The sequence below is a fragment of the Phocoena sinus genome, chromosome 10, assembly GCF_008692025.1.
Source record: "Phocoena sinus isolate mPhoSin1 chromosome 10, mPhoSin1.pri, whole genome shotgun sequence".
Classification (NCBI taxonomy): domain Eukaryota; kingdom Metazoa; phylum Chordata; class Mammalia; order Artiodactyla; family Phocoenidae; genus Phocoena; species Phocoena sinus.
The window spans coordinates 5,840,083-5,853,261 of NC_045772.1; the positions used below are offsets into that span (position 1 = coordinate 5,840,083).

At 53.8% G+C, this 13,179-nt stretch overlaps 1 protein-coding gene across 2 annotated transcripts in view; it reads right to left on the reverse strand.

Annotated features, from left to right (window-relative positions):
* Positions 1-6,336: 6,336 nt before the first annotated feature.
* The window catches only part of MPPED1 (metallophosphoesterase domain containing 1), a 78,691-nt gene continuing 71,848 nt past the window's right edge, over positions 6,337-13,179 (reverse strand). For both annotated transcript variants that reach the window (XM_032646349.1, XM_032646350.1), the window contains 3 exons: positions 12,634-12,749; positions 9,976-10,089; positions 6,337-6,952 (listed from right to left, as the gene is read on the reverse strand). In XM_032646349.1, the coding sequence (XP_032502240.1) occupies positions 6,834-6,952; positions 9,976-10,089; positions 12,634-12,749 (349 nt within the window). In that variant the 3' untranslated portion in view covers positions 6,337-6,833. The remainder of the gene's footprint in view (positions 6,953-9,975; positions 10,090-12,633; positions 12,750-13,179) is intronic.

Sequence of the window (13,179 nt, forward strand, 5' to 3'; positions counted from 1 at the left end):
TTTAAGGAAAAAAATGTCATGAAGAACCTAGGGGTAAGACAGGAATAAAGACACAGACCTACTGGAGAACGGACTTGAGGACGTGGGGAGGGGGAAGGGTGAGCTGCGACAAAGCGAGAGAGAGGCATGGACATATATACACTACTAAACGTAAGGTAGATAGCTAGTGGGAAGCAGCCGCATAGCACAGGGAGATCAGCTCGGTGCTTTGTGACCACTTGGAGGGGTGGGATAGGGAGGGTGGGAGGGAGGGAGACGCAAAAGGGAAGAGATATGGGAACATATGTATATGTATAACTGATTCACTTTGTTATAAAGCAGAAACTTACACACCATTGTAAAGCAATTATACCCCAATAAAGATGTTAAAAAAATAAGTAAATAAAATGAGGAAAAAAAAAGGGGGGGCCAAATAAAGGAATTTTTCAGGTAATGGAACTATTCCCTATAGTACTGGTGTGGTGGATACATAACTCTAAGTATTTGTCAAAACCCATAGAACTGTACATTACAAAGAGTGAACTCTATTGTATGCAAACTTGAAACAGCCAATCAGTGTGTCAGGGAGTCTCAGGATGGAATGCAGACTGTGATTGAAGGATCTAATTGTATCGCAAATATATGACAAAACCTCACTGATTGGGTGGGGGGAAAGGAGCTGACCAATTTAACCTTGGAAAACAGAGTTTAGACCGTAAAGCTAAAGACAAAAAGAACCCTGTTCTCTGGTTGGTAACGATGTTTCTTACAGGGGTACAGATCTGCAGTTCTGAGACTATGTGCTTTGTAGGTATCCTAGGGTCAAACAAATACCTAAACTGATTGTAGATATGGGAGCCAGGCTTCTGATTGTCAAAGAAAAAAGTTACAAATGGGCAAGGCAGCAAGGCAGGAGTAAACTCTGCATTGTTGGTTTAGCGTCAGAGGGGAGGCTGTCAGTATGAACTAATGCTTATTTTAAGATAAATAGATGATAGGTGGATGGATGGACGGAAGGATACAGAGGCAGGGATAGATAAGTGTATGTATACATGGATTAGTATACTACAAATATTTCCTAGCTCTGGCCACTAAGAGGGTCTAGAAATAGTGAGAGTAGCAACCAGTCCATCTACAATCCAGATCTTAGCTTCTAAATAAAAGGAGCCAGAACTCTGGAGAAATGGCTGATGCTAGCAATGGGGCGAGAGAAACACAAGGTGAGCCTGGAGCAGAAAGCAAGAAAGTGAAACGAACAAACAAAAAAATAGGAATATGTCCAAAGAACACAGGAGCCAATTCGAAAGGGCTCCCAAATGGACAAAGTTAGAACAATTTGACCGATGAAATAAATGATAGCATGAGATTCTAACCTAAAGAATACCCATGCTGCTGTAAATAAATAAATGACAGAGAAGGGACAAATCTCCCTTACAGAACAATTCCAAATAATAAATGTAGAAGGGAAAAAGAAATAGAAAATCATCATGAGAACACCACAGTAACCATTGATCCAGGCAAGATCCACGGATGGATGCTAAAATTAGTGGGCAAAATTTTAGGAGGCTTGCATAGCCTTGAAGTGTCTCCTCCAAATAGGTATTAATTAATGTGGTGATCTTATCATACGTCCACATTCTTTGATGCTTCATTCCCCTCTCCTGAGTGTGAGCTGGACTAGTGACTCATTTCTAACAAACTGGGTATGGAAAAGGAAAACTGGTATCTTTATAGTGGAGAGACCTCGCAGACATCCCGTAACCGTGCGATCAAGATTAACCACCACAGTGATAAGTCACGGTGGTCTCATGTTACCCCAGATATGATGCCTTGAGAAGGACACATCACCTCCGCACATAACCCCAGACAAATCATGAGAAATCATCAGACAAACCCAACTTGAGGGGCAGTCTACAAAATAGTATTCTTCAAAACTTTCAGGTCATGAAAATTGAGGAAAGGCGGGGAAAATATCGCCGACCACAGGGGGCTAAGCAAGCACGATGACTAAACGCAACATGGTCTCGTGGACGGGACGTTAATGAAAAAGATCCAGGGGCTTCCCTGGTGGCGCAGTGGTTAAGAATCCGCCTGCCAATGCAGGGGACACGGGTTCGAGGCCTGGTCCGGGAAGATCCCACATGCCGCGGAGCAACTAAGCCCGTGCACCACAACTACTGAGCCCACGTGTCACAACTACTGAAGCCCATGCACCTAGAGCCCGTGCTCCGCAACAAGAGAAGCCACCGCAATGAGAAGCCCGCGCACCGCAATGAAGAGTAGCCCCCGCTCGCCGGAGCTAGAGAAAGCCCGCGCACAGCAACGAAGACCCAACACAACCAAATAAATAAATAAATATATTTTAAAAAGAATCCAAATGAAGATCTAATAGTCTTATATCACTGCTAATCTCTTAGTTTTGATAAATGTAACATAGGAATATAAGATGTTAACATTAGGGGAAACTGAGTGAAGGGTATGTGGGCACTCTCTGTACCATCTTTACAACTCTTTGTAAATCTAAAATTACTTCAAAATAAAAAGTTTTTTTTTAAAGAGAGAAATCATTTCCTGTTGTTCAGGGCCCAGCCAGGCTCCCTCTCAGGAGGTTTTCCCTGATCTCCCCTGCACACTGGATTTGATCTTCCCTGGGGTCCTCAAGCCTGACTGTGTCTGCCACTCACTGGACCCCAAGCATGTAACGGCTGAAGCGTTCAGCTTCTTTCCTGGGATCAGATGAGCCTTCCAAAGTACTCGTCGAGCTTCCAGACAGCAGGGCCTAATTCTCACATCTTGGAAGACTTCGCAGTCCATGCCTTCAAGGGGAGGGTGGGGCTGAGGGCCCCCTGGAGTGTCTAAGATCTTCCGTGACGAGACCCCCAGCTGGCCAGGCAGGTTTGGGCCCAGCTAGGAGCTGTGGGTGGCGTTAGGGGAGAGCACTGGATGAAGCCTGGGTCCACAGAGCTTGTCACCTCTCCTAGCTTATTCAGGAGGGTGGAGCAGGGGTCTCCTGGAAGAAAAAGGCCTGGCAACTTGGTCCCGGTGGAGGTTCAAGGCCCAGCTTCATGGAAGCTGAATTGCAAGAAAAAGCAGCTGGGGGCTGGGCTCCCTGAGAACGAGCTCCCCATAAGGATGGAGGCAGAGGGAGCAGAGGCAGCTCGCTGGATTTGCCCACCGGGCTCCCGGGGACAAAAGGAGCGTCACCAGGGACCCATCCTGTATCGTCCCATCGGGCCACGGGGGCACCTGGGGAAAGATGGCTGTAAAGCATGAGTGAGCCCAGAGTGCTGAACCACCTGCACCACTGTGTAAACCCCGGACACATCAGAGCCCGTCTACACGGAAGGCAGCAGGAGCACACGGCTCAGAGCTTAGCAGCTGCCGCCTGTCAGCAGAGCGGGTACCAGGCGCTTAAGCGGCGCTTGCAATGTGACAGCACTACCAGAGGCGGCAGCAGCCACGGTGCGCCCCTGCCCCTGCCCGGGACCCCTGCTCAGGTACACAATGGCCTAGAGTAGCAGAAGGGTGCCTCAAATAGAGCAGCTCCTCTCCACTGGCTATGCACGGGGACCCAAGGCCCAGGACCGGTCGTTGTAGGCACCTGTGAGGCTCTGGTGGAGGGGAACTCTTTGGAAGGGCATATTACAGGCGGGCCAGTCTGAGGACAGGAGAGGGTCATTGAGGGCTGACGCCATCACAGGCTCCCTCAGCCTGCTCCCCCAGCCCCATGGCTCTGGTTATGACCCACAAACATAGGTCTCCAGAGAGGCTCCTCCCCTGCAGGCCCATTTATCACCCCCCGCCCCCATCCCCGGCCACTGGACACCTCCCCCTGCATATCCCAAGGGCACCTCCAGCTCATGAATCCCAAACAGAATTCAACACCCTTCCTCCAACCTGTTCTTCCTGCCCCATGTGCCTCCTCCATGACGGGCAGCCAACACCCATTACCATCCTTGTCTCCCCACGCCCCTACCTCCTAAATCTATCACTACCACCACTGCCACATCCCTGTTCCAAGCCAGGTCCAAGAGAGGTGCTCAGTGAATGTTTGTGGGCTGGCTGGCTGGATGGGTGGGTGAGTGGATGGATGGATGGATGGTGGTTGGATGGATGGATGGATGAACGGATCGATCAATGGGTAAGTGAACAGTTGGGTAGATGGATGAGTGGATAGATCGATGGGTTGATGGATGGATGAAAATGGCAGAACTTCTACAGCACAGGGAGCTTTGGAACTGGAGTTGTTACACCTGCCAGTATTTTCAAACCATGGGTCCTACACCAGGACCCATGGTTTGACAAGGGCTGGATTAGAACTTGCTGCTTTGAGAAGAGGCCAGAGCTAAGGCCATTTTGAGATATCCTGTTTGGGGGGGACGAGATGCTCCGGCAATTTGAACACAAGGCACAGAACTGCACGTGCCAACCACCCCTGAGGGAAGCTGGAGCAAGCAGAAGGATGCCAGTTATTGGCACACGGAAGGTCTTTGGCCTCTGAACTCAGTCCGGGACTCAGGACTTGGCCGGGAGGACGTCACTCCTCCCCTACATGCCCCACACGACACCCGGAGACACAGAGGAAGAGGCACCCGGAGGACTTCTCTTTCTTTTTACAAAGACTTTATTGTCTGACATGCTTGACAAAAAAATTACAGCCACAATCAAGTTATGCCGAAATGATTGAGGAGCATGCCGTCATCTTCATACCGCAAGGACTTTTAATGAATTTTCTTTTAAAGTAACAGCTGCCTTCATAACTTTTATTTTCCACATAAAAATACACCATATTCTGAAGGTACCTTAGGAAAAAAAACATTTTTTTTTTAAGTTTATAGTTCTTGGTCCGCATAGAAATTCAGTAGAGGTTACTGAAAGGGCCTGGAGTCCTCTCCACCCCACGCATTCACACACATGCCGTGCGTCAGAGGTGTCCCCAGAGACCCTGTAAACATCCCCGGCTACCAGGAACCACTTGGGCCAAAAAGGATTCCTGAAACCCTGCGGAGCAAAGCTGGCCTCGGCCAACGTGGTGCTGCTACTGGGCTCCCCGGATGGTGCCCCTCGCCCCATGGGGAGCCCCAATTGAGTAGGGAAGGAATCATGGTCTCCTGGGATCCTGGGCACAGAGAACAGGGTCCTCCAAGACTCCAGGGGCTCTCCATGAGAAATGAACCAGACAGGTGCTGAATAGGAACCTTAATAAAAAAAAGAGCCTTGGACCGTGCATTGCCTTGTAGGGCAGGAGCTCTGAGTGGTGGGAGAGCAGGGGCTGTGAAGCCAGAGACCAAGGTTCAAATCCTGCCTCTGCCTCTTTTGAGCTGTGCACCCTCAGGCAGGTTACCTCACCTCTCTGATCTCAATCTCCTCGTCTCCAAAAGGGGGACAGCCGTACCCACCTTGCAAGACTGCTGGAAATGAGATCATATCTGCAAAGGGCTCATTAAATGCTGGTCCCAGGCCTGGGATTAAGGGGGGTGAGCAGGGCCCTCCTCTCAGGTGTACAACTTAAGGGGCGCCAAAAAACTCATAGATCGAGATAAATGATACTATTTTAATGCAATGTTTTTAAAAATCAAAATTAATGCAGGAAAAAAAATCTATGATGAACAAAATATCCAAATTTTAAATAAAGGCAGAATCTGACCCTGCACGTGCTAATCCTGCCTCACTGGCCTCACCCCAACGAGGCCCTGCTGGTTCTCTGTCCGTCAGAGACTCAGCCCAACCCCCCAGTCCTAATTTAAAGAAGAAAAAGAAGCCCGCCCTGGGTGGAGCTGCCAGAACCGAAGCCCATCTCTGTCTCTGTGCCATCTTCCCATGGGGGCCGCCGGCTGGCACCCAGGGACATGGCAGCACGACTGTGAACCATTCAGCCTCCCTCGGCTGTGGGCACGGCAGCCAAAATCCGAGGGGCAAGGGATATCCCACCGGGGTACAGGACCCAGTCAAGGGCGATGAGAACCACGGGGTCCACTTTTTTAAATTAAGAGGGGGGTGTGAGCACACGTGTGTGTGTGTGTCCACACCCATATGGGCGTGTACAGGGGGCAGGGCAGCCTCGGCCCGCAGAGCCCTCAGCCTTCTGAGTTCTGCAGAGCCGCACAGCCCCCAGGGCACCAGGGGCATCCAGGACTTGGGAACCCTCCAGCTGGTGCTGGGCCCTCATCAGCCTCGTTCCGTAGAAACAACCCCCCAAGTCCAGGCTCCGAGCGGGTGCCCGGGATGCTCAGGCCACAGTTTACATCAGCAAAAATGCCCACAGGAAGAAAACGGGGGATCAGTGAAGCAAAGGGCTGGTCGGCCTGGCCAGGTGCGGCCCGATTCCTGAGACGTCCCTGATCGTTCCCTCGGATGCCTGGTAGGAGCGGAAGGGCTGCCTGCACTCAGGCTACGACACACCCTCCCACCCCCCAACCCTGAGGCTTGCAGCCACACAGACCCTCGGTGAGAAGGAGATTTTGTGCCAGAACTCCCAGGATCTGTCCAAGAGCAGCGGCTTCCCAAACCCACGAGGGTGTCCAACGGAGAAGGATAAAGATTCAGTCACTTCCCAAGCAGGACAGGGCCACGAGCATAGGAGGTCCTTTAATAAGGAACACACGGAAGGGACACGCAGAAATCAGTGATGAGCACAGAACCCCTGACGGACCTGCAGGGTCCTGACTCTAAGTGACAGAAGGCTGAAGAGTCAGGGGTGATTTTCTTCATTCCAAGGCCTCAGCCCGCCTGCTGGGCTGGTCCCCGCAGCCGGACGGGCTGTCTGCATGAAAGGAAGGGGGGTTGGAGGTCCGTGCTCTCAGCTAGGTGTACGTAGCTGATGCGGGTGGGAAGCGCTGGGGCCGTGGGGGCAGTCAGGAGTTCCGGGGTGTGGGGAGGTCGATGACTATGGGTGGGTTCACGGGCTGGTAGTTCACGGTGCACACAGATGCGTTCACATAGGTGGTTGTCCCATCTGCCATGACTCCATACCCTAGAAAGTAAGCACACGGCTGTCAGGGCTGAGAGGTGACACCAGGACCCAGGGCAGTGAGGGTGGTCTGGTTGAGTGTGGTAGTCACAGGGAACTCAGCCACAAGGGGCTGAAGATGTCTGGGGCGAGCTACTGAAACCATCAAGTACAGGCTCTTCATCTATAAATGGTGACGATGACAGATGCTCCTCCCAAGCCTGCTGTGAGCAGCAAATGAGATAATAATTCACATGCTCGGCCCAGTGCCTGGAAAGCACATGGTGAGACATCATCATTGACATCATCACCATCACCATCATCACCACCGTACACCATCATCACCATCACCATGATCATTACTATCATCGTCACTATCACCATCTCATCATCACCACCATTATCATCACCACCTCCAACATCACCATCACCATCATCACCGTCACCATCATCACCATCACCAACATCATCATCACCATCATCACCACCATCATCACCGTCACCACCACCATCATCACCATCACCACCATCATCATCATTGTCATTATCACCACCATCATCATCACCATCACCAACATCACCATCACCATCATCACCGTCACCACCACCATCACCACCACCATCACCACCATCATCACCATCACCACCATCACCATCACCACCATCATCACCATCACCATCACCACCATCACCATCACCATCATCACCGTCACCACCACCATCACCATCACCACCACCATCACCATCACCAACATCACCATCACCATCATCACCATCATCACCATCACCACCACCATCATCACCATCATCATCACCATCATCATCACCGTCACCACCACCATCATCACCATCACCATCACCATCATCACCGTCACCACCACCATCACCATCACCACCATCACCATCACCAACATCACCATCACCATCATCACCATCACCACCACCATCACCATCACCACCATCACCATCACCATCATCACCGTCACCACTACCATCATCACCATCACCAACATCACCATCACCATCACCACCATTATCATCACCATCACCGTCACCATCATCACCATCACCACCACCATCATCACCATCATCATCACCATCATCATCACCGTCACCACCACCATCATCACCATCACCATCACCATCATCACCGTCACCACCACCATCACCATCACCACCATCACCATCACCAACATCACCATCACCATCATCACCATCACCACCACCATCACCATCACCACCATCACCATCACCATCATCACCGTCACCACTACCATCATCACCATCACCAACATCACCATCACCACCACCACCATCATCATCATCACTGTCACCATCATCACCATCACCACCACCATCACCATCACCATCATCACCATCACCACCACCATCATCGCTGTCACCATCATCACCATCACCATCATCACCATCACCATCATCACCATTATCATCACCAACATCACCATCACCACCATCATCACCATCACCACCATCATCATCACCATCATCACCGTCACCACCACCACCACCATCACCACCATCATCACCATCACCACCACCATCACCATCACCATCATCACCATCACCAACATCACCATCACCATCATCACCATCACCATCACCACCATCACCATCACCATCACCACCATCATCACCATCACCACCACCATCATTGTCATTATCACCACCGTCATCACCATCTCCATCATCACTACCATCATCGTAACCATCATTATCATCACCACCATCGTTGTCATGTACTTTCTTCTCCTCACCTCTGTCCCCAAACATACCCTCTTCCCACCACATCTACTGGTCAGAATCCTCCTCAACCTTGAGCTTAGCTCACCTCCAAACCAAAAGGGACACTTCCCCTCCTCTGCGCAGGCTACCCACCCTTTGGAGCCTGCATTTCTCTTGTACAATCATTCAGGGGTGCGGTTTGGATCACACACAACCTTGCATCTGAGGGCACTACACGCTCACAGTAGGTCTACAGAAAATGACAGCCGTTACTATTATCCCACAGCACAAGAGCTGTCCATCTCTCCCATGACCTTTCAGATCCTGCCTTTGATGGCTCATCTGTTGCCCAGGAGTCTGTGAGCTCCCTGGGGCTGGAGAGGTCCGATCACGCCTCTGCCCCTGACAGCACGATGCAGAGGAAAGTGGTCGGATGTGGGCCAAGCCATGTGAGTCCCAGGGGCCCTGGCCCAAAGCAGACAGAGGCTCAGGAGGCCAGGAGACAGCTTGGGGGAAAACCATGCGCTTCCTGGCAGGGGACAATGGGACCAGGAAGCCTTGGACAGGTGGGATAACGGTTCAAAAGGAGCAAACTGGTGAAGTCAGACTCCAGTGAGGAAGCCTGAGGTCTCATGAGGTGAGCCCCGTGCAGTGACAGGCTGGGGCAGTCACGGCTGGAGCCGACATCACCAGTCACCTTCACGGCCACCCTGCCCACTCTCCCCAGGTGACGTGGACATAGCAAGGGGTCCTGCCCCCAGGACAGAAGGCAGGACCTCACGGCTGTCTGTGTGTGGGGGGCGGTGGCGGGGGGGAGATGCCAATAAAGCCCCTTGGGGAGGCAGGCAGCCCTCCCCATCCATTAAACACCTACTGCATGCCAGGCCGTAGGGATGTGAGCAACAAGACGGGCCACCTGCCCTGTAAGGAGCTCACAGTGCGCCCCCAACTCGAACACCTCCTCCGTGTCACATCCAAATGTCCCCTCCTCCAAAAAGGCCCCAGCCATCTCCGAAGACTTCCCAGGGCGGAGGAGGCACAGCAGAGCTGCAGGGCTCCAAGGAAGTAGAACTTATTTCTAAGTCTTGCTAGACTTTTCTTCCATCTTCCTATGATAAAACATTTCGGCAATAGCTAACTGATAGCCGACACGTGGATAGGCATTTACGAAGTGCATGTAGGAAAGGGTTATTTCCCTCTGGTCAGGGAGGAGGTGACTGGGTTCAAGGGAGATGAGACAGCCCCCCGGAAGGGCCAATGAGGCGCCCAGCCCCCCTGCAGGTAAGGCCCCCACCCCCGCTGACCTTCATGGATGTGGCCGAAGACATGCAGCCGCGGCTGGACGCGCCTTTGCACCGTGTTGAGTAGCTCCACGCAGCCCACCCGCTGCATCTTCTTGGGGACCCAGTCCAGGAAGCCTGGCAGGGGAGACGGCAGGAGGGCAATGACGGGGCCCAGGCCGCAGCGTGGCCCTGGACCCACCCTGCCCTGCTCTCCCCACCCTGCCCTGCCTCAGCCTCCAGGAGGGAAGCCTGGCTCCAGCTCGCACTGCCTGGGGCCTTGTGGCCTCATCCTCCCCTGCTTCCCCTTCTCCTCCCCTGCAGGGCGGCACGGAGAGCCCACTTATAAAAGCCCGAGTAGGCCAGGCATGATGGGGAGGGAGCAGTCTCGACAGCTGTGAGCCCCCCAGACCATTCATGCTCAAAGTGGTCTCAAGACTGGCATCCACCCATTGCAGAGAGAAGCAAACTGAGGCCAGAGAGGGACAGCGGAGGCCCAAGGCCACCCCAGCAGGTGGCAGCAGAGCGGACCATGGGAGCAGGATTTCCATGTTGGAAACTTTCTAAACACACATCGCAAAATCATGAAAATGAACTTCTTCATCCACTGTAGCCTCGAGCACGGGGGTCATGTCTGGGTCTGCTCACACCGCCAGCTTCCCGGAGCCATCCCATATGGTGGCTTGTTATCCTCACATGGCTACACAAACCATAGGGGAATGACTGGTTACTCCAGGCAGACAACTAGGGTTCATCTCAGCCCCTCTCTGCTCAGGCGGGAGAAACAGGTTGCTACAACCGCTGGGAAAGGGAAGAGGAATCCTGCCACTCAAAGAATCTGACAGGCTGCAATGGACCTGACTTAGAGCTGAGACAGAGAGAGGAGGGAGAGAGAGAGAGAAACAAGAAGGAAGAGGAGGAAGAAGAGGGGAGAGGCGGGGAGTAGGCAGGGGACAGGCTTGGAGCAGACACTTGGGCTTAAGTCCCAGGCTCTGCTACCTACTGGCTGTGTGACCTTGGACAAGTCACTTAACCTCTCTGTGCCATATTCAACAATTCATCCAACAACGGGCTGGGCTGAGCATACAGGCGCCCCCAAAACAGGAGCTGTGTGTTGTGTGTGAAGCAGGCACGGTGAGGCATCCAGAGAGCAGGAACCCAGAAGATGCTGTTGGAGGAGTGGATGGAGGGGTAGAAAGGGGGGAAGGAGGAGAGGGAGAGAGGGAGGGAGGGAGGAAGGAAGCAAAAAAACCTGCCTCTGAGCCTCACTAGAAGCCACGTGTCACGCCTAAACCACGTCACGGCCCTGGGCCTTGGGCTCCCTCCGTTTGGAAATGGGGGTAAGAAAGCCTTCATTTCAGCACTTTGTGAGGGTGGAGGGAGGTGCCAAGGGCTCTGGCTGGGCGTCTGGCACACAGTAGGTGCTCAGGGCAGCTTCTCCCTGAACAGGTATCTGAGCGAATGACTCTGGAGCTACGCTGGGCCTCACCTGACAGCCCTTCCCACCTGGGACGCCCTGCCCGCACCCACCTCCCTCCCTGCCTCTCCCAGACCCGATGCTGAGACCACCCTTTCTGTCAGCCTCTGCAGGCCCCCTCTGACGATCTCTGTCGCAGGCTTCCCTCATCCTTGACCATGTCCCGCTGGGCTTGGCCGTTCGGTGTCCCTCTGCCTGGCATTTTGGAGCCTTCAAGGCAAGCACTGCATCGGGTTAGCTCCTGGTCCCGCATGGCCCGGCCCAGCCCAGCCCCAAACACCAAGGGAGTGATGACAGGTTTGGTGGAGGCACTGGTGGGGGGGAAGAGGCCGGTCTGGGCAGGACTGCTGGGAGTTTGGACTTCATTCTAAGGACTGAGGGAGCCACAGAGGGTTATAAAGGGATGGCATGGCATAACGGACCATTCAGAGAATTCCCTCCTAGTGACGTGAAGAGAGTGGACTGGGTGGGGCAAGACTCAGAGCTGGGGGACCAGTGAGGAGACCACGTTGGTCACCAAAGAGACACAAGACACTGGCATGGACGAGGTGGGGACAGCAGTGGTGGAGAGGAGAGAAAGGAGCTGGAATGCAGTTTGGGGGTAGAATCAAAGGGACAAGCTGAGGGACAGGAAGCAGGGTGTGAGGAAAGGGGGAGGGGGGGACTGAGAAAGGGGCCTGGGTGGCAGACGGCAGGCTAACGCCGAGACCAGGCGAGCAGTGACATCAGCTTGGCCAGAGGGGGGCCGAGGGGCCGGGGAGGAAAGCTGCTGGCGGTGGAACCACAGGCCCTGGGGACTGTGGGATGGGTGGTCTGATGGGGTGGGGGGGTGCACGGGATGGGGCCCGGTGAGAGTGACCTTGGTGGTATTCAGCCCCCAGGACTCAGGTCTGGAGCGTCAAGGGCCCAGCCTGCCTTTTGACCTCCCCGAGCTCCAAGGTACCACGTGTATAAAAGGGGCAGCTGATCTGACCTCACCACGCGGCTGTGAGTGACCCATCGAGCCCCCGGCACACAGTCGGTGCTCAGGAGATAAGAGCCACGACGGGGTGACCTGTCCCTGGTGCCCCAGCAAGCTGGACTCAGAACAGAGCCCATCCGCAGCTCCCCTCCACAGGCCCAGCTACGCCCAGACTGCCAGCACCCATACCCCCTGCGTCCTCCCCCAGCAGGAGCAGGTGTGCGCGGGGCTGGCTGAGTCTTACCCAGCGGCGGTCCGTGGGTTACCAGGACGTCTACGCCTTCGGGAATGAGGTTCCACTTCTCGAGCAGCGCTTGGCCTCGCGGGAGGTTAAAACCCCAGCCGTAAAACCAGGGCTGCCTGTGGGAGGAGAGCACGTGGGTCAGAGAGGGCCACCGAGAGTGGGGGCAATGACATAGCAGGAGAAGCAGGCCATAGTGCCAAACGGCCATCAGGGCCGGCCGGATGCCCAGAACCTCCCGTCCAGGGAAAGGTGTGGATTCACCTGGACTTGACCTGCCTTTTTCCTTTTTCTATGATGAACAAGTATTATCTATGTAGTTTTCTTTTTTTTTTTTTTTGTGGTACGCGGGCCTCTCCCGTTGTGGCCTCTCCCGTTACGGAGCACAGGCTCCGGACGCGCAGGCTCAGCGGCCATGGCTCACGGGCCCAGCCGCTCCGCGGCATGTGGGATCTTCCCGGACCGGGGCACGAACCCGTGCCCCTGCATCGGCAGGCGGACTCTCGACCACTGCGCCACCAGGGGAGCCCTATCTATGTAATTTTTGAA